This window comes from Stegodyphus dumicola, chromosome 3, assembly GCF_044657685.1.
Source record: "Stegodyphus dumicola isolate Sdum_Otavi_A_Nest chromosome 3, ASM4465768v1".
NCBI classification, from domain to species: domain Eukaryota; kingdom Metazoa; phylum Arthropoda; class Arachnida; order Araneae; family Eresidae; genus Stegodyphus; species Stegodyphus dumicola.
Window position 1 is genome coordinate 174818610 of NC_140770.1, and position 27561 is coordinate 174846170.

General features: G+C 33.0%; 2 protein-coding genes and 1 non-coding gene across 4 annotated transcripts in view; 2 read left to right on the forward strand and 1 right to left on the reverse strand.

Annotated features, from left to right (window-relative positions):
* LOC146998210 (tetratricopeptide repeat protein 36) overlaps nucleotides 1-18443 on the reverse strand; it is a 155211-nt gene extending 136768 nt beyond the window's left edge. Inside the window, exon 1 of the mRNA XM_085813654.1 lies at nucleotides 18271-18443. Within this exon, the coding sequence (XP_085669780.1) occupies nucleotides 18271-18373 (103 nt within the window). The 5' untranslated portion in view covers nucleotides 18374-18443. The remainder of the gene's footprint in view (nucleotides 1-18270) is intronic.
* LOC118195933 (lipoma-preferred partner homolog) overlaps nucleotides 1-27561 on the forward strand; it is a 100898-nt gene that overhangs the window by 19029 nt on the left and 54308 nt on the right. The gene's annotated exons all lie outside the window — the stretch shown is intronic.
* Nucleotides 10187-10257, forward strand: LOC146998213 (small nucleolar RNA SNORD36). Its single transcript, XR_015040470.1, has one exon. It is a non-coding gene; the product is annotated as a small nucleolar RNA SNORD36 (small nucleolar RNA).

Below are 27561 nucleotides of genomic sequence, written 5' to 3' on the forward strand. Positions count from 1 at the left end.
GAACATTAATATACAAGCTTTATTAAAAGTAGTCAGCCTTTTAAAACGTGACCGTCTATGCTTTTAGAGGATTTTTGGAGCTCTGTGCATTTGCTCTGGCATCTTAAAAAAGTGATGTTCAATATCAACGTATGTTTATGCTCTCAAAAATACAGGTTTCTTTCAGAAAGCGACCTCTTAGAAATCGTCAATAAATGATTCAGTATAAATATTTTCTAATAGACCATAGAATAAATTTATTTTAACGTCAATTTAAAAATGGCTGCTTGTACTAAGAGTTAAGAGCAATAAGACTCTAATTTTTCTTTTGCAATTAGCTATCATGCCAGCTGAATTGTTTTCTGCATAACCTTTATTGTGTATAATTGAAATATTTAGCTATGCATTCAACAAATATACAACAAATGTAAGACAAATCATTAAAAAAATTAAAATTTGGAACATTAATGATAATTTTTTTTGTTATACATAAAATATTATTAATGAATGATGAATTTATATCATATTATATATAAATCAAAATTTAAACTCCTATTAATTTATAATAAATTGAAGAAAAGCTATAAAGTGAATTAATTTTTAAAAACAAAACGAAAATTTAAAAAAAAAATTTGTCATATACCTAGAATCTAAAAATGACGAATACTGAATTTTACGACTCACGTGTGTATGGGTGCACTTAATTACGGCAAGGCACACTATGGCTATCTGCCTAAGGGGGGATGCCTTCGTGGAGGACTTTCTAAGGGAAACTGGCTCGTATACACGTTACACATGGGGAAAACCACAAAAACACCCATGTAGTAGGACCGTTCGCGGGATTCGAACCTCAGACCGAACTAACAGTGTTCAGCGACTTTACCGCTCGGCCTCTGGTGGGCCGTTTTACGACTCATATAATAATAAATGCATGTTCATATTGTAACAAAAATTTTGTTAGAAGTCTAGCATATGTATAGTTATTTGTGATCTTTTAAAACTGTCGTAACATAATGCATATTTATCATTATCGTGAATCAAAACAGTATGCTTTACATCCTTACAAATATACGTGATAGATTTTAATATTTATTTCTGCATATACTTACGTTTCCCAAAGACACGAAAGCAAGTCAAGCAGATTTTTGTTGTATTAAGCAGACTTAAGTTCTCTGTTAGCTGGTGTAACATAATTTCGGATGTTAGTGTAACATAATTTCGGACTCTATGAGCCTTCCAGAATTATTAGCAAAATAGTGGAAACGTCTTAACAAAGTGTTTTTTATAAGGAAACAACAGATGTATACTGAGCAGTGATCAACTGATATATTTCTTAAATGATTTGTTTAGTTGATTATGACAAAACACACTGGGGCTATGTGCCTAAAAGGAAAAATGCCTTCGTAGAGCACTTTCTTAGGAAAGCTGGCTCGTATGGTACGTGGTAAGCTGGCTTGTAAGCTGGTACGGGGAAAAAAACCACGAAACGCTTATGAAGCCAACCCGTTTGCCTGAGATCGAACTCAATACAAATCCCAAATAGATGAGAACCAATGAAAATAAATGAGATCGAACCAATACTTTCCCAAATACAAATATTTTCTGTATTTGTATTTGGGAAAGTTTTATGGTCATTATGAAAAAGTGAAAATTTGATATGGATTCCGCATGACTTCCTTCTACGACTATTTAAATTATGCTTATTTTTTCTGCACTTCATTTAAACTTATTTCCTCGAATTATTCTAACTCAATTAAGCGATACCGAAAGGCAAGTTACAAATGGCATCAAACATTGCAAATTTTGAAACTAAATTTCCTGGTCAATCTTTGTCCTACAGGACTCAAACTTCTTGTATTTTTCTTTTTCATAACGAGTATAAAGGTTTTCCAAATATAAATATAGAAACCAGAAGACGACATTAAATTTAAAAGTTAGATTTCATAATAACTAATTCTTTTTTAAATTTGACATTGACAAAATATGAATATTTTCGTCATTTAAAATACTTCTGTATTTTTGTTGCACCGTATTTAAACTTGCTTCCTCGAGTTATTGACATTAAATTACATTAATTCCATTATCTATCGGAAAATAATTATAGCAAATCATCTATTTACGACATCTCTAAGAGGTCACCTTTTAAGAGATCTCTATTTTTGGGAACATAAACAAACATTGGTAGTGAACATCATCTTTTTAAGACCACCACATGTAAAATCCTCTAAAAGCATGAATGGTTGCATTTAATAAGGACCCATTACTTTTAATAAGGAATGTAACATTAATCTTAATTATACATGTTTTTGATGTGTGTGCCAAAATAGTGATACTGTGATTCTGTTGCTTTAGAAATGTGTGAAATTAAAAAAATGGATACTATACAACAAAAATGTTATTATATTCAGATACACACCTTTTGAACACGTCTGAAATTCATTATTCTGCTCAACATAATTTGTCTGCATAAAATATTAAATAATATTAAAAAATCAAAAGCTAAGTCGAAGTAGAAACAGTCATCTCTTCTAAAACATTTTAATTGAAGTAAACAGACGTTCGCATTATCGTAAAGTAAACACCTATTTTTCAAACAGCGGATGAAACGGGAAAGAGGGAATTGGTGGGGGAAGGCAGCGAACGAAATAACACTTTTTCGAGCTGGGGATTAAATGAGAAAGGACGAAACGATACTAAGCCAATAAGACAAGATCTGGTATTTTACTTTATTATTTAATTAGTCATCATAAATTTAAAAATTATTTTAATTTTTATTTGTTTTTACATTTTTATTAAATTGTACTTATAAGTATTTTATATTTCAGTTGCTAATTATTATGTTACTTTAATTATTCATTATTTTTATCACTATTTTTTGTTATTTTAATTATTAAGTTTTTTAATAAGTAATTTTTTTGTTATTTTAATTACTAATTAATGTTATTATTGTAATATTTATTTCCTTTCTTTCTTTATTTTTTATTTTATTTTTTCCTGACGGCCTTTTGTAGGCCCTTCTGACTTTAGAAACTAAGCCCTGACAGCAATAGAAAATTTAATAATGAATCATATCCAGTACACCAAAAAATAATAGCCAAAATAAAGTGAATTATTTCTACCCAAAAAAAAGGCGACGGAAAACTAGAATAGCTCACGTGATTCAATACAATGCGACGTTTCAAAGCCCTTTTTAGGGCCGTAGACCGATAAAATAGGCTCAGTATACGGATACCGATCGATTTTACCGAAAGTAACGAGTAACGATACGATAGTAACGAGTACTGGTTCACCGAGTAACGAATACATACGGGTACACAATTTCTCGTTACTTCTACAGCACTACAAATCAGACAGATGTTTACGGATTTGCGGAAGAATACGAGGAACTAGTAGTTTGCCGGATACAATGTGAAATGACGCGAAAGAATATAGTTCTGTAGAACTTCCTACATTATTCCGTAATAAACAGTACTATTTCCTAATTTTTTCTTTATCTAATTAATTAATTAATAGGGAAATAGTTAAATAACGCCGAATTCATTTTTAATGAAATGTAAAATTTTGCATGTATGGGACGACCACCTTCCATCCAATGTTTCTGAGAATATAAACAAATTTTGGAATCTGAGAGTATCAGTAAATAAATATATAGAATATCGCCTCTCAAACGACCACTTCTGAAAGTGACCAATAGTTCTGAGATTATAAATAAATATTGATATTAAGCATTATTTCTATAAGACGACCATCTCTATATAAGACCAAAGTTTCTAAAATCTTGGATAGTCATCAGAGATGTATCTTTACTGCGAAATTATCGCACGACTGTAATTCAATATCAATAACAGATCGCGCGATTGAAAAACATTTTCTGTCCTGTAATTAGAGGGAAAAAATTTTCCTTATGAGGTATTTCTCCCGCTTTCCTAGCGTGCCTTCGTGGTGTAATAGTTCTGCACGCTGGGCCGGTATTTCAGAGGTCCGTGGTTCGATTCACGGCGAAGGCGGTTGCTAATTTTTCATCTCTACGGCTTCCCAAAAAAATTCTAATTTCTCTACAGTGGCGCCCGAACTAAAAAGGTGTTGGATGAGGTATATCCACACCCAGGATTTAGTGATTGGATCCCCTTAAAAAGTCGGCCTTTAAAAAGAGAAGTAATATAAGGTATTTCTCCCGCTTTCCTAGCGTGTCTTCGGCCCACCAGCGGCCGAGCGGTAAAGTCGCTGAACCCTGGTAGTGCGATCCGAGGTTCGAAACCCGCGAACGGGCTGGCTGCATGGGTGTTTTCGTGGTTTTCCCCACGTGTAACGTGTATACGAGCCACTTTCCCTTAGAAAGTCTTCCACGAAGACATCCCTCCCCTTAGGCAGATAGCCCTAGTGTGCTTTGCCATAATTAAATACACCACCACCACACCTAGCGTGTCTTCGTGGTGTAGTGGTTCTGCACACTGGGCCGGTATTCCAGAGGTCCGTCCTTCGATTCTCGGCGAAGGCAGTTGCTAATTTTTCATGTTTCCTGCTTCCAAAAAAAATACCTAATGTCTCTATACCCAAATTTAAAAAAAAAAAAAAAAAAAAAATCGTTTCCGTAATTAAATATATATATATCTAATTTTACCTATATTTGTAGTAGGGTTTGTAATCTGTAAGTAATTATACATGTAATTTATACATTTTTTATTAAAAAAATATGTTATTTAGAATTTTGCAAATATTCTAGAAAATGCTAATCCATTGAAAAAAATCTTTTCCATAACTAAATAAATTTTTAAAAACGTCAGAAAAAATAGCAGTTAAAATTAATAACAAAATAACAAGAATAAATCATCAATCATATCAATATTTTTAATGTACAGCATTTAGAAACAACTTAGTAAAATACATATGGAAAATAAAATAATGTGCAAGTTTCAGATGTGCAATGTCAAAAAATTAAAACTGGTAAATTTGAGAACAAATATCCTCAAAATGTTTGACAACGAAAGTCCTCCGGACAATGCAGAATGAATGTCCTCAGGATGTGAAATTGGTGAACTCCTCAGGACATCTGAGAATCAACATCTTCAGGACATCCTGTCATATCCCGGGACATAGCGACTTAAATAAGACATCCTCAGGATGTTAAATTACGATCTCCTCAAGACATCTGAGAATCAACCTCCTTAGGACATCCTAAGTATGTCCCGGGATATTGCGACTTAAATAGGACATCCTGAGGATGTTTTGTGCTATGGGGGAAGGCGTGCCATTCAAAACAAACGAAGAGGAATGCTCAGTAAAGGAATTGTGTTGCTCCATGACAATGCTTGGCCCCATACTGCTGGTGTCACTCAATTGTTAATTCGACAGTTTCATTGGAAGCAGTTCGATCACCTGCCGTACAGCCCGGACTTGGCGCCGTCCGACTATCACTTGTTCCTGCACATGAAGCGTGAGCTTGGTGGCAAGCGCTTTGGATCTGACGATGACACGAAAAATGCTGTGGAGTCATGGTTATCGAAACTGGCGGGAAGTTTCTTTGACGATGGTATACAAAAACTGGTCACCCGCTATGACAAGTGTTTGATCATTGGCGGAAACTATGTTGAAAAATAGTTTAAGACATGTATTTTCATGTAAAAATAAAAATGGATTAAAAAAAATTGTTTTACTTTTTTTTTTTTTTTTTTTTTTTTTTTTTTTTCAAAACGGTACTTAGTTTCCGAATACGCCTCGTATTTAAAGTTGGCTGCTTGACTCAAGATGGCATTATCATTCGCAAAAAGAGCAAGCTGCATCCTAAGTTCAAACGGAGAACTCATGCCTTATGTACTTTTCCTCCGTCCGCCGAGAAATTTTCAGTACCTTCAATTTCTCGAAAGGCATGTACAGCTACAGAACATAAAGTCGGATCGAACCAATTACTGTTATACAGGGATAGTCGATAAATATACGGTACGATATACAAGTAAAATGGGGCAAAATGGCCCAAAATGGTTAAGTTCAGTGACTTTTGGCGAATTCTCGCCAAATTTTCCGACAAAAATTAATCACCAAAATTATCGCCAGCTTGGCGGTATCTCGGTAAGATAGCTATTTATTTCATTGTTAAATGAACTTGCCCCTATAAACCTTATTTTTCTGGTGGAGTTTCTCATTTTTGAGACCTTTCATAAAACATTATACAAGAGATACTACAATGCACATATAATTTCACTAAAATTATTTGCATGTATACTAAGTTGGTAACATTATTAAAAATTGTTGGATACAATTTTATAATTAATGTTCATGTGAATGAACAATTTTCTAAAGCTTCGAAAACAGATTAGAAGAGTTTTAGTTCGGTGATGTTGACTCATTAAACACAAACGAAATTATTAGATAAACATTATTAGAATAGTTATTAGAATTCAATTAAAAAATATTAATTCAAAAATACAAAAAAATTGTAAAACATATTTGAAATTTTTAAAACTAAAATAAACTTTGAATTTTTAAAATTATATCTGGTTTTTAGCAGGATAAAATTTGCATCACTTTTTATTTTTTCAGCAAATTCTGAACAATATTTTTTTCAAATTAAAATATACAAATTATACATTTTTTTATAATTTACACTAACACCTATTTCGTTTATTTCTTCATTTAGTTGACATGACACTGAAACTTCTTTCTCAGTATGCCGATGTTGCAGGAATTGAAAAGAGAAGCGAAACTATTTTTAAAATGTTCACACATTTATAATCAGCACTTTTTAAGATCATGTGCCATTTTCTACTTGATCTTGTAAGTTTTTAGCCCAAAAGGGGCTGTCTCAAAATGGGATTCTGCGTTTTCACTGTAAACGAGTATCACTTTTCAGATTGTTGCCACCAAATATTACAGCCCTGCATTATTTTTAAATAACTTAAATAATGAAGAATCTGCATGTATTTTTTTCGAATTTGTTTCATTATTATTTTCATATTTTGTAAAACTTTAATGAATTGTTGATCAACAAACTCAAGGATTTAAAAGCGAGCAGTGGCAACACTGTTCGAAATAAAACATTTTTATCTCCACCACGAGACTGTTGCCATTCGGAAAAATGTAAGACATTTATCTTTCAATTTTAATTAACAAACTCCGCTGTATGAAAGCAATGTGTTGAAGCGGAATACTTTTACCTTCCATGCGCCAACGTGTTGCCATTTAGTAAAGCTTAAGATACTTTTAAATTTAATCTGGAAGGTTGCTGAGTAATAAACTAAGCGAATTAAAAACACCGAACACAGTTCTGACGAATGCTTTTTTTCTGCTTTTGAATGTGATTGATATCTAATTAGAGTTATTTAATATTTGTATGAAATTACACTAACTGGACTCATTAAAATCGTTATATACTTTTTTATGATAACTATTCTACGCGGCTGGCTGTGCGAGCAACTACTTTTTGAAGAAATAATTTAGTGAATATAAAAATATATATGGTATTGTCCCTCTATTCTAACATTCTATCGGAAATTCTAAAGATATGTTGTTTTCAAATATTTTGTGATTTTGCTGGGGCATTGAATTTTATGTGGCGTAAGTGCGAAGAAAGTGATACTTAATAAATAAATCTAACACATTAAAATTTAATAATAAAAATACAAAAGAAAAATTTCTTGTTAACCATCTAACTCAGAAAACTGAGTCTTGACGTTATAAACTGAGAAAAGAATGAAAAAAAAAATGTAAACATGTATGCCAACATTTAACAGTGCATCGAGAATTCTAAACGCACGATTCCATGCAGCTTTTAAAAGTTTTGTAATTTTGTTGTTCAACTCGTATGTGGTGTACGTGCGAAGAAAACAGTGTGTTAAGAATAAGTTCACAAACACAAAGGTAAGCGAACTGTAATATCACTTATTTATTTTACATAAAACTTTCAAATAGAAGGAACGCCGTCTACGTGACGACACAGCATACTTCACTCTTAGCACTGTAGCAATATATATATATATATATATATATATATATATATATAAATAAAAGAATACAAATCACATAAGTTATGAGTTGAAAGTTCGTTACCACAGCAACCAGAATTGAATCATCAGGCAGCAGCGCCATCTATTGTTGCAAAGACACACTAGTAATTCGTTTGGTAACAAAAAATACTAAACTTAGCCCCCGGCTTTGAAGCCTTCTAAGGGTTCAAAAAAGACAAATAGTTAAAGCATACATAATAACATTAAAAAACATTAATTGCAAATACAACTAAAATTAAAGTTCAATAATATGAAAAAAGTCAATAGTTCATAATTCATATTAGTCATGATTGGTGATAAGACACAATTTAGTAACAGCTCGTTTGAAATCACCAGCGGCTGTATGGATTGTAGCCACTCGAACTTTTTTATCACTACCTGGGTGAATTAAGGCAATTCTTCCAATTTTCCATTGGTTTGGAGGCAGTTGTTCGTTTTTGATCAGAACTAAATCACCACATTTTAGATTTGGAGACGCACGAAACCACTTAGCACGTTGTTGAAGTGTTGTTAAATATTCTGCACACCGTTTCCAAAAATGTTGCACAGTCTGTTGAACTAGAGACCAACGTTTAAGTCGTGATGATTTCACATCACTCAAGTCAGATTCCGGAATGGCAAGCAAAGGGGCTCCAATCAGAAAATGACCTGGAGTCAATGCACTAAAGTCGTTTGGATCACTAGACATCGCACAAAGAGGACGGGAATTCATACACGCTTCCACTTGTGTAAGCACTGTTAAAAATTTCTCGAAAGTTAGAAGTGTGTATCCTAATACTCGTTTAAGATGAAATTTCATGGATTTCACATTAGATTCCCACAAGCCACCGTAGTGAGGAGATGTCGGAGGATTAAATATCCAAGTTATACCTTCTGAGGTAATGTAGTCACATAATTCACTACTTTTCTCGATGCGAGCTGCATTTTTATAAATCTCCTTCAGTTCCTTACTAGCACCTTTGAAGTTAGTAGCACAGTCACTCGAAATTTTAGATGGTTTGCCTCGTCGGGCGATAAATCTTTTTAGAGCTGCTAAAAACGTTGAAGTTGATAGATCACTGACTAACTCCAAGTGTACAGCTTTTGTTGAAAAACACACAAAAATGGATACATAACACTTGAAAGTTTTTGTTCTTCTCTCAACTTGGGACTTAATAGAATATGGACCAGCATAATCAACACCTGTGTCTGCAAAAGGTCTTGATGGTTGAACTCTGGGCGAGGATAAATCACCCATTATCTGGGTCACAGTCTTGCCTCGATTTCTAATACAAGGAATACATCTGTGAATAATCTTTCTCACTACGCTTCTCACCGCAAGAATCCAAAACTGCATTCGTAAAGTGCTTATTAATAACTCTTGACTAGCATGCAAATAATTGACATGGTAATGAGATTAGTGACATGTCCTTCCTTTGGAAGCAAAATGGGATGTTTACTATTTTCAGGAATGTTTGCATTTTTTAAGCGACCACCTACTCGAATGACGCCTTCTTCATCAAGGAAGGGAGTTAATTGTATTACTCGGCTGCTCACACCTTTTAATTCTCTCGATGTTTTTAAATAAGAGAGCTCTTGAGGAAAATATGATTCTTGGACATTTTTTATCACTGTTTTTGTAGCTAATCGAAGCTCATCAGTTGTCAGAAAACCTCTCAAACGATTTTCGGAGAAGTTTCGACAGTTGTAAATAAATCTTAGGCGTAATGCAACTATACGACGTAATTTTGTCCAAGATGAGTACCGTTTAAAAATGTCATTTTCTTTTACCGCACAAGATACTGAAATGCAAGTTCTTCTTTCTTCTCTACGAACTCCTTCATAATCTGCATCAGCAAGATGTTCACTGTCAGGACATGGTTCGAAATCTTGTGAATATAACCAAGCAGGTCCAATGAACCATCACTCACACTTCAGAAATTTTGCTGGAAACATTCCTCTTGTACCTGAATCAGCTGGGTTCCGCTTTCCATTGATATGGTTCCACCTTACATTAGGAATTGTATTCTGTATTTTAGCAACGCGGTTAGCAACAAAGGGAACCCGACGATATGATTCTGCAGAAATTCAGGACAGTACAACAGTTGAATCTGTCCAGGCCAAAACTTTACGTATAGGAAACTCTAAATGTTCTAACACTGATTTAAGCAAATTCACTAAAAAAACTGCGGCGCATAACTCTAATTGCACTTTCAGAGGGGCAACTCTTGTTTTTGATGTTAAGAGTTTTATAAGTTAAGTTACTTTGAAGTCCAAATTACGTAACACTGAACGCAAATAAATTGTTGCACAGTAGCCTTTCTCGGAGGCATCACAAAAAGCACAGATATCAATCTAGTTCACGTCAGGAATCAAAACAAATCTCGGTATTTTTAATTGTTGAATAAGATGTAAATCATTTCGAAAAATCTTCCATTTGTTAGCAATCTCATCACTAAAAGGTTCATCCCACGATAAATGGAGTTTCCACATGTCTTGTATCAAGATTTTGACATAAATAATACAAGGAGCAAGCCAACTCAATGGGTCAAATATTTTCGCTAAATCAGAAAGGATATCTCTTTTAGAGTATTTAAACTTTTCACCAGAAATGGATACGGAAAAGTTAAAGTAGTCTTCACGGGGGTTCCAATTAATTCCTAAATTTTTGATTGAGCTATCGTCTTGAATTTTCATAGCCTCAGAATAATTTCTCAACTCCTGGGCTATATTCCTAACACTGACAAGTCATTGGATGACCATTTACGCAGAAGAAATCCTCCACGTTCTAACATTTGCAAGAGTTGATTTACTAGATTTTTGCACTCTTCAGCGTTTTGAGCACCTACCAAACAATCATCTACAAAAAATTTTGAAGTACAGCCTTCGAAGCTAAAGGATAGTTATTCTGCTCATCGTAAGCAAGTTGGTATAAAGCACGAGTAGCCAAATATGGAGCCGAGGCAGTGCCGTATGTGACAGTATTAAGTCGAAATTCTTGAATAGGACCACTTGGACTGTCCCGCCAAAATATCCTTTGAAAGTTTCTATCCTCTTCATTAACTAGAATTTGTCTAAACATTTTCATGATATCAGCTGTGACAACTACTGGGTAACATCTGAATTTGACCAAAACTGGAAACAGCTCTTGTTGTATTCTGGGACCTGTCATGAATATGTCGTTAAGAGATAGTCTTGATGAAGACTTACTAGTAGCATTAAATACCACACGTATTTTACTCGTAGAGCTAGATTCCTTAATTACTGCATGCTGTGGCATGTAGTATACCTGACTTGGGGACTCTGAACTACGGACTGGTTCCATGGGCCCGAGATCCAAGTATTCCTTCATGAAATGTTTATACGTATCATATGTATCAGGAGATCTTAAGAGATTTATCTCTAAAGATTTAAATCTTTGTAAAGCAAGGTCTTTAGAATTACCCAACCTTGAAGGGTTATCTTTAAATGGCAGTTTCACTACATAACGACCATTTTGATCACGGAAGTGTGTTGTTTTAAAGAACTCTTCACATTTTATATCTTCACTTGAAATACGTTTGACTTCAGGAATGGAGTCTAAAGACCAAAATCTTTCAACTAATTCGTTTGTATTCAACTGAAGATTATTCACTGTAAAAGTGTTAATTAGATTCGAATCATCAGTAATAGTGTTCCCGGAAATGATCCAACCCAGCTGAGAACAAATTGAAAAGGGTAATGATTCTCCTCTCTTTATGATGTCTCCCTTAAGCATAGTAAAAATACATTTACACCTAATAAAATATATATAGGTTTTCTTTCATAGAACTTAGGATCAGCTAAGACTAGATCGTCAAAATGATTCGCAATTTTAGAAGGAAGCGACACGTTAGGCACATCTGAAGTTATCCTTGGAATCACGAATGCATATGTTCAAAATTTGGAATTTGACTCAAAGTGCGGGGTAAAGATTAATTCCACTTCTCCACTTGTTACAGTGTTGAACGAACCAAGGCACGACACTTAAAAAATTTTTTTGTTAAATCTACCTAACTTTAGTTTTCTGACACACTCTTCACTTATAAAGCTAGCTTCACTGCCACAGTCTAGTAAAGCCCTGCAAGGGATGGCTTTACCATTGGAATCACTAACTTTAATGAGAACAGTACACAGTAATACACGTTTTGCTTCACCTTTAGAATAACTAAATTGTCCTGTACATATTGTGGCATTTGTAACGACTTCATTCTTTGGTAAGAACACTTCGGCTCTGGGGGAGAGTGAGGACGTTTGTTTTGGCTTCTCATTTTCACTAGTTTTGATATTTCGATCAAAATGAAGAACAGTATGATGAGGTAACTTACACGTCATACATTTATGTAAACTACGACAGTTTTTCACTAAATAAGGCTGAGAAGATAAACAATTAAAACAAAGTTTGTGTTTCTTAAGAAATTCGATTCTTTTTTGGACACTTAAGTTTAAAAACTTACCACATTTGTGAATAGAATGATCTTCATTGCACATTATACAACTGTTTTTACTCGACACTAAAGAAGTTACTTTGGAATTAGAAAATTTCCTAAAATCTTTAGTTCTGAAGGGTTCTAGCGTGGTCTTTTAGGAACTCGAGTAAATTATCTAAAGTACCTAATTCATCTTTTTTAAAAGTTCTTTCCCACCAATATTTTATGTTTTATCTAATTTCTCAGTTATCAGATAAACAAAAAGAACATCAGAAAGATCAGAAACTTCTAGCTTAAGAGTTCTCAAAGAGCGTACACATTCATTCACTACATCAACACAATATAAAATAGCTTGAGCTGAATCAGAAACATTTGGCAAATTAAACATTTTACGAATTAATGTATTAGTTAATTCTCTTTTATTAGAATAACGTTCCTGTAAAATTTGCAACGCTATATCATAATTAGCATCAGAAATAGGAATTGACTCAATAATAGACAGAGCCTTTTTTTTTTACAAGAAGCCTTTAAATATTGAAACTTCTGACATTTAGAAATATTCAGATTGTTATCTACACTAGCCTTAAAAAGATCATAGAAACTAATCCACTCTTCTATATTTTCCCCTGTAAAGGTTCTAATTTTGGTAATCGAACGTCAGACGAATTTACTTTTGCTACACTACTTGTTTCGATAACAGAGTCATTGGAAAGTTTCTGTGACTTTTTATTTATAGTTATCCATAATTCATCTAAAGTTTCTTGTATTGTTTGTTGTTCCGTAATGAATGTATCACAATCTTTTTCAGGACACAACAAAAATATTTCCTCATAAATAGAACGAAGCTCACTGTTAAAAGCATTTAGTTTCGTTTCGAACAACTTTACCTCTAAAATTTCTGCTTGTTCTAAATTCGAATTTACCTTGCCTTTAAACGTTGTTATATTGCTTTTTAGAACCTTCTTTTTAGTTAAAACTGGTTTCAAATCAGCCATTATGAATAACAATAAATATTATACTAACAACTCTAGCAAAAGAAGATGAAATATGGGAACGTACTCACCCCAATGTTGAGGTTTCTACGCTACACCATGCCACGGGAATATTCCACGAATCGAAACTGATTTCACCACAGATGACACACGCATAATCCACAAATCGAATCGAAAGTACACTAAGCTGATTATTAATTCACAAATCGAAAGTGATTTAACTTGCTAATATTTGAATAAATCACATCATATCCAAAGCTCGCTAACTCTTCTCTTCGGTCGCACGGACCAAGAGTGTTAAGAATAAGTTCACAAAAACAAAGGTAAGCGGACTGTAATATCACTTATTTATTTTACATAACACTTTCAAATAGAAGGAATGCCGTCTACGTGACGACACAGCACACTTCACTCTTAGCACTGTAGCAATTAAAAAAAAAAAAAGAATAGAATACAAATCACATAAGTTATGAGTTGAAAGTTCGTTACCATAGCAACCAGAATTGAATCATCAGGCAGCAGCGCCATCTATTGTTGCAAAGACACACTAGTAATTCGTTTGGTAACAAAAAATACTAAACATAGTGCTTTATAATAAAGCTTAAAAAGCCCTCACTGTCGGGGGGGGAAGAAAAGAAAGAAAGAAAAAAAAAAGAAAAGAAGAAAAAAAAAAGATTAGCAGGTGTGAGTGCAAGATCAGACTGGTAAACTGCGAGCTCAGCTACAGCGTAAAAAAAACCTTAACAAACCCTTTTCGGTGACGATTAAAATCTGAAACCTTTTATATTTTTTAAATTTTATTTCCATTTTCAAATTTGTATTCAAATTCAGCTTTTCAGTTATGAATCTTCAGTAACTTCAACAAATTTCTGATATCAAATTATTGAAGAAAGAAATAATTTAGTGTTCAGCAATCGTTGATATCCTGCATTATCTAATTTTTTTTTCAAATGTTGATGAACTTGAAAACCAAAAAATTCTTTACCGAAATTAAGCTTATTTCTTAAGCTGGTCAAAACATTGAAAATATATATGATATTCAGCTTAGCCGTTCAAGAACCAAAAAGTTTTATTAGTTCTTGAACGGCTAAGCTGAATATCAACTTTAAATGTGGCAGACCAAAGAAATAGATTAGAAATAGATTGATGAGATAGAAAAATAAATATATTTCAGTAATTCATGGGATTTCTATATAATTATCATTAATTGGAAGCAGTTTGAATAATTTGTTAGAACAATCAGTTGGTCTGCTTAAGAAATTAGAACATAAGGCATAAATGACATTTGAAATTTTTTCTGAGCTCATAAAAGGACAAGAAACCTGATTAAGCGATTGTCCTTTTCAAAAAAAGGACGGTTTGCAACCTTAGCTAGATGTAAGTATTCCAAATAGAAGCATGCGCCAGAGGAATTTGTAGAATTCCTCCTTTCATTATATTTTCGCTTTAATTAGTTGTAATAGAACAGGAAGCATTACAACGGTTGATAAACAGCAGACGAAAATGCAGTCAGACAAAAAATAAATTACTTATCATTAATGAAATTTTCTTTCATAATGCTGAAAATCTGGTTTTATCAGTTTTAAGAAAGTGATTTGGATTTTAGCTTGCTTAAAATATTCTCGATAAATAACTGCATTAAGGAAACCAAACGAATAGAGGAAAAATTCGCTTTTCTTGCTTTCAGTGTTTTTACTTATTGTCCCTCAAACGTCCATTTCGAAACATGTTTGTCCCAAATATAGTGATCAAGTAATCTTATCGGAAAATTTATTTATAATCTGATTCCAAATAGAAAAAATTCGCGCATGCGCTTAAAACATAAGATGAATTTGCGTCGCTCTTTAATCCAGACTTCATTATTTTTCTTATGGGTGTTGCATCTAAGGTTTTCGAGGAAAGATAGTATCTATTTCAAGGCTGTTGACTTCAAATATTTTCAAAGCAGATATCCTTCTTAGATTCTGTAACGTAAGTAAGTAACTAGTATCCCCTGAAGGTTAACTATTATTATTAACTAGTTCTAAATATAAAGTTTTCTCGTTCTTTCAGGTCAATTTGAAATAAAGGTTGAGGGAACGACTTTGGAAAGTAACATTGAAACAAAACTGTCATGTAGTAGACGATAATTTATATTTTCAAAAATATAGGTGTACTTAAAAAAATTTCCAAACAAAAGGTTATTTTCAAAAATATAGGTGTACTTAAAAAAATTTCCAAACAAAAGGTTTATATATATATATAACAAAAGGTTTATATATATATATATATAAACCTTTTGTTTGGAAATTTTTTTAAGTACACCTATATTTTTGAAAAAAGTACACCTATATTTTTGAAAATATAAATTATCGTCTGCTACATGACAGTTTTGTTTTCATGCAAAATGGCTCTTTTAAAGAAGCAATGCATGGAAGTCCATGTTCTGTTTCCGAAGAAATTTATTCTTATCTAGTTATTAAAAAGCGTGAAAGTCGTGGTTTTTCGATATCTAAAGCTACGATCTATAATATTGTCAACAAAGAAAGGGGGGAAAACATCAATATTTGGCTTCAGTTGGAAACATTGTTCCAAATACATAAAAAACAGAATGCTTCGAATGCTACATAGGTAAGATCATTAATGTTAAAAGGAAATCCGTCAGGTCAAAAGACAGCTGCAAATTCTTTAAAATGCCCAATATCAACTCTAAACAAATTTATTAATATTGATTTACATCTTAAAAAGTTGAAAAACCAAAATATGAGTCGTCTTTCTCCGCGACGTATCGCCGAACGTAGAATTCTTTATGAGAAACATTTATCCGAACAAAAATTGAAAAATGTTGTCACAATAGATGAATCTTGGGTGTGTTAATATGACTGCAATAAAAAGACATCCATTTATTTTCATCAAAAAGGAGGCGGGGGGGGGCGAAACGTCTTAGAACGTGGTTCAAAGAATCTAAAGAAAGTTTTCGAAAGGGATTTATGATTGTTGCTAGTTTTTCATGTAACGGCAAATTAAAAATAAAGAGAGGGGAGAAAATGTTAACATCAACTCCACATATTATCAGGAACATATTTTATACCCAATTATCAAATATGAAATACCTTTAGTCATAGCGCCATCAATCAGTAGAACTGCCTCAAAACGTACTGATGCAACAAGGAGCTGGCATCAAAACCATAACCATCACTCATATCGCTACTAAATCTCCGGATGGACTTTTGGACCCATGGATTTTTGCGCTTTTGTACTTTTAATAATGGCACTGTCCAAACGTCAAACTACAACCCTCCGTGGACTTTCGAAAGCTGTTCATTGGGGTAAAATACCTCTTCCAATGCTTGCAAAAGGCTTATTGTCTTAGAAATTACGTTGTAGAAAGATACTGAAGAATTATTGTTACCAAATTGAACATTTCAAAGACAAAAATTTTAGTTAAAGTATTTCTGTTCTCTAATTTTATTACAACTGAAGTCAAACCTTCATATACATAAATTAAGGAAAGGAAATATAATTTTCAGAGCATAGTCTAATATTCTTCATTTCTTTTTATCTAATTTTTACAGCATGTTATGAAACAAAAATTTTTTTCATCGAGGTTATATAACGAAAGGTCTTTTGCTTAGACAATAATCAATACAACTGATCACAAATTTGTTTCAGTTTTTTTTATAGCTGGTTTTGCGTAAGTTATGCTAAAAGCGGATAAGTTCCGAGTAAGGCTAAAATTTGAGTTTTAATTTGTTAATGTTTGAATTGCCAACATTTGAGAAGTTTGTGTAAATGTAATGGAAAGAGGTAAAATTAGAAGTGCAAAGCAGTAATGTGCAAAGCAGTAATTTAGGACTTAACAAGGTTATAGTGTGTTATTCTCCCAGATTTTAAATATTTTCAAATTATTGGTCTTTACTGTTTATTTATGTATTTATTCATATCTTAGTATTTAAATATCGATTTTTCATCACTGATCTCATTTTGACTGAAAATATATTTTGTACATAGTAATGTATGTTGTTTCTTGTTTGAATAAAGTGCTTGTTTCAGACCACTGTGAGCTTCTGAATGTGACAGTGCATTTGCCTCTCTCTTGTTTCTTAGACAATTACCTCGTGTTCTTTCATAGTTAGGATATAGTTTTGCTAACTTCTGTAGTTAATTAATTCTGATTTCTAAGTCTCCTACTTCAGCATTTCCCAAAAAACTGAATAAGAGTTTCTCAGAGTCAACGCTAGGTGATATGTTTTTAAAGCTTCTCACTCCAGAACAATGGCAACTTCGTTTAAATTTGAGTTTTAATTTGTTAATGTTTGAATTGCCAACATTTGAGAAGTTTGTGTAAATCTAATGGGAAGAGAAACACATCAATGTAAAATTTAAAATTACGTTAAAAGACAACCTTAGATTCCCGTAGATATTGAGAGCGATCATACATTAAGCCTTCTTGAGTTTTGAGGATATTTTTTTTTTCTTTACCCCCTTAAAGAAGAGGGATCGAGAGTTAATTTAATTCTTTTGAAGAACTGATTTTTAAAAACTTTTATAAGATGGATTTGATATCTTTACAAGAATTAAAACATTTGCTCTATCCTCAGAACATTTATTGCATGTAATTAATAACTTTAATAGATTTAAAAAAAAGCTTTCAATGTACCACATATAAAATTTACAAATAAATTGACGTAATATTAATGGGAAGATGTTATATGCATTTGAAAGAGAAAAAACTTATTTCTGCCTTCGCCAGCAGCAAGACTTTTTCTTTCTTTTTTAATGTCCAGCACTTTTTACATTAGAATAACGCCGATTTTTGTTATTCTTATAATTTTTGTTTACCTTACTAAAACTGTTTGCAGATTCTCCAACATAAGAAAATATTTTACTTACCTTTCAACTTTTCAGGTACAATTTCATCTACAGGACATTCTCCTATTGGCAGTAGAGGGTTGAAAACGCTGTTTAGGATTGCTCGATCGTGCTTCGTAGCCATTCTGAAACGTTCTGAGATATTTAGAATGTAGAAACTAGGCAAAAATTAATTGGCCTTCGATCGCGTCCGTCTTTCGCTAGCAATAAATAAAAGATTAAGTTCATAAAACATCAGATTACGTATAGATGAGATTACGATATAAGGCTCAGTTCTTAAATATATGCAAGTATTGCGTAAATTTTGAAAGCATCATTTTTTATGTACGGAAAAAAGTTTCCTTATCTTGTCATTAAGAAATAGATTTCAACTGTGATTACGTCTTCCGAATCTTGTCCAGAAAGTTCTGAACAGAAAACTAAACCAAATACAAGCTGCTTAAATTTAATATTGCCTTAAAAAATGTTGTCTTAAAGTAAAAGAATTTCCGAACTGAGCATTATAATTTCATAAATTAATTAATTTCCCAATCCTTATAGGTAAATGGAAAGCCTACTCTGCATTGAAAAATCCATAGTTAACTTTATGGAGGGTATGTAAGACCCACTCCCCTTACCTGGCCTTTATTTTCGCAATCATTGATGATAGTCATATTCTCGTTTTCTATTCTTATAGTTGGGAGAGTTTTATACTCGTTATGAAAAAGTAAAATTAGAAGAAGTTTGATGTACGACAAAATTTGACCCGGATATTTAATTTCAAAATTTGCAATTTCTGATGTCGTTTTCAACTTGCCCTGAGGGATCGGTTAATTAAGTTAGAATAACTCAAGGAAACAAGTTTAAATGAAGTGCAGCAAAAAAGTGTGTATTCAAGTGGAACCCGTACAAGAAATTCATTTGGTGTCCTCATCAGATGTTTTTTGAAGCAAAATCCTCTGCATCCAGTCTTCCACAGTAACAAATGTTTTTCAGACAGTCTTAGTCATTTAAATGGTAATTTAAAAATAAGAGTATAATATGTTCATTGTCAATAATAAACACCCAACGCATCGTAATCTGTGATTACTTAGAAATAGATTTTAAAATTCCTACTATGGCATCCTTGCTTACCACAAACTGCAAGCATTTTTAATTGCACTTTCTTAGAGTTGTTCTTTGTGGTTACATATAGCGACAGTCGTGTTTCCTGTGCTTCTGATTTATCAGTTATTTTTTTCCCCTTTTTGTCTCAAGAAAAATGTATCGAATACGCTGCGTAGGCGCATCGTATACTTATCTGGTGAATAAATATACCCGATGATATTTTGTTAGAATATAATACTTCGCATTGCTGGAAATAAAATAATTCATGGAAAAGTTTTAGACGTTTATTTTATTTTTTATGAAGATCCTAGAACTGATTTCATGCCATTTGAAAGTCTATTAATTTGGTATTTTATTTAATTTGCTTGTTAAAAGTACGCAGTTTGGTAGAAGTAATTTTTGAGAAGGTTAGCATTGGCAATATTGGAAGAAAATGGCGTCTAGCAACACATTTCAAACTAAAATAATTGCACAGATATTTGACACTTTATTGTTGTATTCTAAAATGGTTGTATCATAATATTGTTATTTTTTATCAAAAATATTGTTACGGTTTTTGTATTGATTTAGCTATTTTAAATAGAAATTATTAAAATTGTTTTATAATACCATGCAATGCAGCACGAGACTTATTTGAAAAGAAAGCTACGACGGAAAAATTAAAAATACAGGAGCACGCTCATTTAATAAATAGATATCTGGTAATTGTACGCTTTTGTTTTCCGGAAAAATCGAGAAAATACCAGAATATTCTCGTGCTGATTGAAAAGCTTATTAAAGCGAGAGGAAAAAAATCTCATTTCAGTTGTTTACTTATTTCTGTTAATGATTATAGCGAATTCGCGGTGAAATCGGATTAGCTTTCTCTGTTTTGAATTAAGTTCTGTTGAACGTTTTAGTAGTTTAAAATATAACTTCTGTGGATATTGCAATATTGTACGAATATCTGAGAAAATGTAAGCATTTTATTTTATTGGTTGTGATAATAATAAATTTTATTGACTTTTCATCGGACTTGCGCATTCAATTCATAACGAACCCGTACGCACGCAACAATATTATATTTCGTTTTGTTTAAAAGCTATAAAATATTAGATTTTATTTCAAAAGCCTTTTAGATTTCCTTTGAAATAAAAGAATAGAATAAATTATAGAATTTGTTACTTATAGAATTCATATAGATTCGATAAAATTATTATGGAAACTAGCATTCTATAAGTAACAAATCTAAATTTTATTACTACTCTTATTACTGTTCGTACATTTTTAGACGATCTTTCATTGTATTTACACTGGTAGTTCGGTCCGAGGTTCGATTCCGCGAACGGGCTGGCTGCATGGGCGTTTTCGTGGTTTTCCCCATGTGTAACGTGTATACGAGCCAGTTTTCCTTAGAAAGTCCTCCACGAAGGCCATCCCTCCCTTTAAGCAGATAGCCCTCGAGGCTTTGCCATAATCACATACACACACACCCATTGTATTTACAGAAATATTTTACCTAAACTTTTCGTGTTTTAAATGTTCCATTTGATAATCCTTATTCTTCATTATCTTTCTACACCATAATTTCCAAGACAATAAAGCTTATTTTAGCAGCGTTAAGCTTTGTTCAGACAACGGTTTTGCCATGATAAAGCTTTAAGGTTTAAGGCATTAAGCCATTCACACCTGTTTACCAGGATTAAAGGCAGAGCCAATCAGGGAAAGGAAAGTTGCATATGCGTAAACGTGTAGATGACTCAGGGAAAACCGTCGACCAATGTTTGGTTCGTTGTGATTGATCGGCTCTTGCACCGAGTGGCATAAATTTAAAAGTTAGAACATTTAGGCAAAATTCTTAAACCAGTTTTACTAACATAGCAAGGTCTGGTTGCCTAGCAACGAAGCTCGGCTTAGACCACTTACGATTTTAAGACCACCGTGTGAACGAAGCTTAAAAGGACTATTTATCCCTGCTTAAGCGGCATTTTATCCCATTCCTCTTGAACGGCTTTTCAAAGTCCAAGGAGGGTTGTAAATTGACGTTTGGACAATCCGCTTTTTAAAAGTCCAAAGCTAAAAAATCCGTGAATGATACATCAGAAGGCCTTGATACAGGTTTTCTTGTTCCGTTTTTTTTTCGAGGAAATTAACAGTGAATTCTGACGTGCGGTTGCGTGCTTTGTGTTGATGCAGTTCTATTGATTGATGTCAGTGCGTGTAAAGAGAAGGTATTTCATATTTAAAAATTGTGTATAGAATACGTTCTTGAAAATATGTGGAGTTGACCTTAACAGTTTTCTGCATTCTCTTTAATTTTTATTTGTCGTTATATCAAAAACCACCAACAATCATAAATCCCTTCAAAAACTTTCTTTAGATTCTTTGAACCATGTTAAGACTTTCTTTTTCTCTTTGATGGTCATAAATGGATCGCACTTTATTGCAGTTATTTAAATATACCCAAGGTTTATCTATTGTGACAAAACTTTTCCCATTTTTATCCAAATAATTGTTTTTCACAGAGAATTCTGCAGCGCGTTGTGCTTTGAGCGATATGTCGTGGAGATCTACGATGCACATTACGCTTTCTCGCCTTTTTAAGATTCAAATAAGCATTAATCATTCTGTTTGTAGTTGACACTGAGCATTTTAATGATTTTGCAACTTTTGACTCGAAGATTTTCTTTTAACATTAAAGTTCTTACCTTTACAACATTCGAAGCATTCTTTTTTTAACTTGGTATGTATTTGGAACAATTTTTCTCTTTGAAGCTGAGCTTTGACCATTTATTCCCCCCCTTTCTTAGTGACAATATTATCTATCGTTACTTTAGATACCGAAAGTTATGACTTTCACAGTATTTTTTAATAACTAAATACGAATAATTTTCTTCGGAGAAAGCACAAACATAGCCTTCCGTCTATTTCATAAAATCATTGCCAAATAGCAGATGATAATTTGCATTTTCAAAAATATAGTTGTAACTAAAAAACGTTTTTATAAGCAGGCGATTTTTGTATAGCAAAGTCGTCTAAAAATGTGTGAGCTACCTCTGTATTTCTTTTTTAAAACTCAGAAAATGTAACTGATGCTTTATTTATTTAAGCCAGGGGTCTCCAAACTTCTTAACCCCTGGGCCGTAATAGCTCTTTCACGAAGCTTATGGGACAATGACCTAGTTAGTTCATCACATCGTGATGATGTAATTATGATGAATGCATTGTATAATGCTTTCGAACAAGGCAGTGAGATTTTTGCTATTGCATCTTTACCGCTATGATATTGCGAACAGCCTTGCTTTCTAGACTTTCATATGCAGTTCCACCTAACATAAATTTCTTAAAACTGTATAAACATTTGCAAAAATATTCTTTTTCCAGAATATCAGACATTTCTTCAATTTGTAATGTAACCTTTAAGTGGATTTTCCTACCCGTTGTAATACTTTATCCTCTTTTAATGTTATTAGTCCAAAAGGGACTTTGTCCCTAAAGGACTATTGTTTTCGTTTTGCGATTTTGCATTGAATCATTATAAATGTCCGTTTCACTTTTCAAACTATTGCCACCAAATGTTAGAGCCCTGCATTATATCTGAAGAAATTAAATAATGAAAAATCAGCATAAATGTATGTATATTTCTCGCATTGTGATAAAACAACGGTGCATACAGCCATCGAATTTTGAATGACGTAATCCTCCTACGAATATGGGCATGCGGAAGAGTAAATTTGAAATTTGGAATTTGTTTTATTATCGATTTCATATTTAGTAAAACTTTAACGAATTTTTGATTAACAAACGAATTTTTGATTTAACGAATTTTTGATCAAGGATTTCAAAGCGAGCAATGGCAACACTCTATGGGGGAAGAAAGAACTTTTTTATCTCCAGCGCGCGGAACTGTGTATCGGAAATTCTAAAGATAGGCTCATTTTAAAATTATTTTGCGACATTGCTATTGAACTGAATTTTATGGTTTAAGTGCAAAGAACATGATATTTAATAAATAAAGGTAATACACAAAATGTTAGGAAAAGGCCCCTTTGGACGTAATTAAATATCTGAAACCTTTCAGATTTTTTTTTTTTTTTTAAACATTTTGATCAGATGCAAACTTTTGCTCATAGATGTTTTCTATTTTGTTCAAGTTTTGCGAGAAAAAAATATCCGAAATTAAAATTAATTACAATATATGCATAAATGTATAGCAAAACAAATGAATGACAAACATGAATAACAAAAATTAGGATTTAAAGCAGTCGCTGCTGAAAATTTCTATGAAGAAACCAGAAATAATGTTGTGAAAGTAGCTTTTCTCTTCAAAAGTACATTGACTAATTTTTAATAGAGTATTATTTTTCACTCACTTTAAATTTCGAAAAGGTTGTATAATCTTTACAGTATTGTTAGAAATTTTGTATGTACGTAAATAATGTTAGCGAAATTCTATATGAAATTGCAGTACCATTTTTGTAATGTATAATATCTTTTGTACAATGCTTGAAAAAGGTGAAGTCCTGCCGGAAAATAAAGTAACAGGGGCAAGTGTGAATTAAAATTGAGGTAAATGGCTATCTCGTTAGATTGGCGAGATATCGCCAAACTGGCGAAGGATTTTACGAATAATTTTTGTTGCCAAATTTGGTGATGAAATCTCGAAATTCACAAACTTGGCGACATTTTGGTCCCGTCCCTGTATAACTGTAATTAATATTGTAATTTATCCCTGTATGTAACTGTAACCCTACGCTGTCCTTAAACCGTATATGCCTTTTTATTAATTTCGAGAAATATTTTCGAGATTTCGAGAATAATAATAATAATTTCAAGAAAGTTAAAGTACTGTAAATTTCCCGGCTGCTGGAGGGGGGACTATATAAAACCTCAGACAGCATCATTTCTCAGTTCTTTAATTCAACTTTGAGTTCGGAGTCTTCGAGTGAGTTTTGCCCTATGTGCTTAGCATTGCGTTGTGTTTGACGTTCTTAGTAGTTTGAATTATAACTACTGATTATACTCTGTGACACTGAGAAGAGCTAAATGAGTATTTCTGTGAATTTCAGAACTGTAAAGTGTTTCTTTTACTAAAAATAAAATTTTATCAAGCTATCATCGGTTCTGTGAGCATTCAATCCATTACGAACCCGTACACATGCAACAATAAGTTTCGTAAAGACAGAAAATTTATAGAATTTTATAGATTACTAGCAGCTATGCGGTCAGCTTTCGTCTGGCTTTTAAAGGCACCGGGAAAATGCCTGAAGGGAATACTAAACGTTAAATTTAGAAACTGCGCAGAATTTTACTCTGCAGAACATCTTCATAAAAAAAACCCCAAAAATAAAAAATAAAAAAATGTATTACATATAACAAAATTAGAATGAAATAAGCAATATACCTTAATACAAATATTTATTATCCTAATAAATAAATTAACCAACTTCCCGTTGCATTCTCTCGACAAACGTCCAGTATCCAAGAGAAACATTAAATTTTAAAACTTCATAGAATTATTGCCCTCATTTTTCAAAGTGGCAACAGTGCTGATTTTCAACAGTCAGCAGTCCAGTATACAATTTAATGAAAAACTATTGTCAAAGCCACATTTCTAAAAGAATGAAACTATTCAAAATGATGCGATATAATCGGAAAGATAAAATAAAAAAAGAATCTGATTCGAATTTTGAAAAAATCGCTTTGAGGTGCACTGGCTCTTGTCTAGATGCACCTACATATATACCAAATTTCGTAGCCCTGCGTCTATTAGCTTACTCGCAGTACGACGAAAGACACACAGACTCTTTCTTTTACTATATATAGAGATTATTATAGATTTACTGTTATATAAAATCATTATTTATAGATTAACTGTTATATGAAATTGCTCATGTGTATGTTACTTTGCTTCATTTAAATTTTATAAAGTTGTTTGTCGGATAGTGCTTTCGGGCCGGATCCGTTCCGCTCGCTGTGCTTTAGAGACCCCTGGTCTAAACCAAAGCAATTTACTAATTCTAAAACCGGATAAATTCTCAACAGTTGTATTATTAATTCTGCTATCGAAAATATCTATCATAAATTCATAAAATTCATCTAAAAATTTATGAATAACAAATTAAAATAAAGTTTCTTAATCTGAAGAATGACTTCGTAACTTCATTCAAAATTTTACATTCGATCCGAACCGCTGCTGTTAATAAGTTAAGAGGTCAACACCGTTCCCGGCTTGATCATGTTTAATTGTTTAATGTATGCGTAATTATGATATCCGCTGTGACGTCACTGGAATGCAAGTAACTGAAGTGCAGAGTCATATGAATGATGATTTCTTGTAAGACATTCATCTAAATTCTATTAAAGATAGCCATGTGAATACTCTGTTTTCTGTCCATTCACTTCCGCACATGGTATCATTTCACCATTCTACTGATATATTTTCACACAAATATAAGAATTTCGCCATCTAAATAGTATTTTATATGGTTTCCATATGAACATTTAATTTATTATTCTTTAATTATGAGCCCCTTATCGCTTTTTACTCGCGGTAAATACTTCATTCACCTTCCCTTAAGCAGAGCAGCTCTGCCGTTGAAACAAGACTATATATTCCTTTCATAATTTCAATTACCAATTATTTTCAGGAATTCCATCGTTCAATGTTTTCTCATATCTTATATATATGCGGCTTAAGCATTTGTCGCCAATAGTTTATTGGTTGCTTGCGTAACTGTAAATTGTTTTATTCCCCGTGCAGTGCAGCGCGTGACGAATATTATGAGAAAGCTAAGCCGGAAAAATTTAAAATACAAGAGGACGTGCATTTAACATTTAATAAATAAATTTAAAATCTATATATAATAGAATTCGGAAATATGCAACCGGCAAAAACCATCAACGATGAAAAAACAAATAAAACGAAATAAATAAATATCTTTATTATATGCGGCTTATGTGTCTGTTTGTCGTCGATAGTTTATTGGTTGCTTGCGTAACTGTACTAGCCAATGGGGTGGAAGTTGCCACGGCACAGGGTTGCCGTTTCAATTGAGACGTAGACAATTTCCTGTAAAACTTGCCTTTGCTATGACCATCAAAATAAGTTTCAGGGCCAAACGCTTAAGCGTGTTGGCATTTTTTTTTTTTTTTTTACCTGAGCCTGCATTTGGACACGGTCAACTTTATGTTGCCTGTTCAAGAATTCGTGAAAGAACGGTCGTAAAATTAAAAATAATGGATGGTCCTCTGCAAGGCGAGCTTAAAAATGATGGAAAGATCTACACAAGAAATGTTGTGCACAAAGAGATCATTGACATGTGAATTAACATTTTATTATTTAAATCACCTTTATTTATTGAGCTAGCGGTGGCTCTTAAGAAACGTACCGCCAGTGGTTTCCTTCATTGCACTCTACGTTAAGCAATTAAGCAAGTAGAAAGGGGAAATCCAGTGGGGCAGCAAGCAAAGGGGCGTCCTCGCCGCCTGCCCTGGGTAATTCAGTTTGAATTAGCAGACACCTTTGCACAAATCATTTTAATTACAATTTATAATATCTAGAACAGCGGTCATTTCGTATGACCGCCGGGCTTTCTAGTTACTGTATATTGTAGTGTGCATTTTTGAATGACTATATTTATCGATAGAAGGGATACGGATTTTATTTATTTAATATAAACATTTTATGGATCAGAGCCACAAGCAGAATATCTAGATAAGGCTTGCGTATTCTCGAAAACATCGATGACAATCTTCAGATGTAGACATAAAAAGCAGAATCACCATAATTTATTAACAATCGCTACATTAGGATCAGGAATCCCTAAGCTAAATAAAAGGTCAGAAACACTGTATTGTAGTGGCCTAGCTATTGCATGAGTAATAATTATTTCTCATCAGTTAAGAGATGCTTAAGTGGATTTTGGGATGATGATGGATTTTGGGAATTCTCGACGATTGTCTGATGAGAAAGTATCTAGCTATTAAGGGGGGACAGAATGCATGAAGCCGCCCTGGCAAAAAATGTGTTTCGCGCTGTTGCCTGCCTAATCGTTCGAATCCCCGAGAAAGCTTGGATGTTTGCAGTCTAGTGCCTGTGTGACATGCGACGCTTAAAATCTGGTAAGCCGAAGATTTTCTCGAAACATTTGTGGTAGGAAACAGGGCTGTGGAGTCTAAATCGGACTTAGGCAGATTTTTGGGTAAAAGGAGTCGCAGCTGGAGTCCCTAAAAACAAGTCGTCTT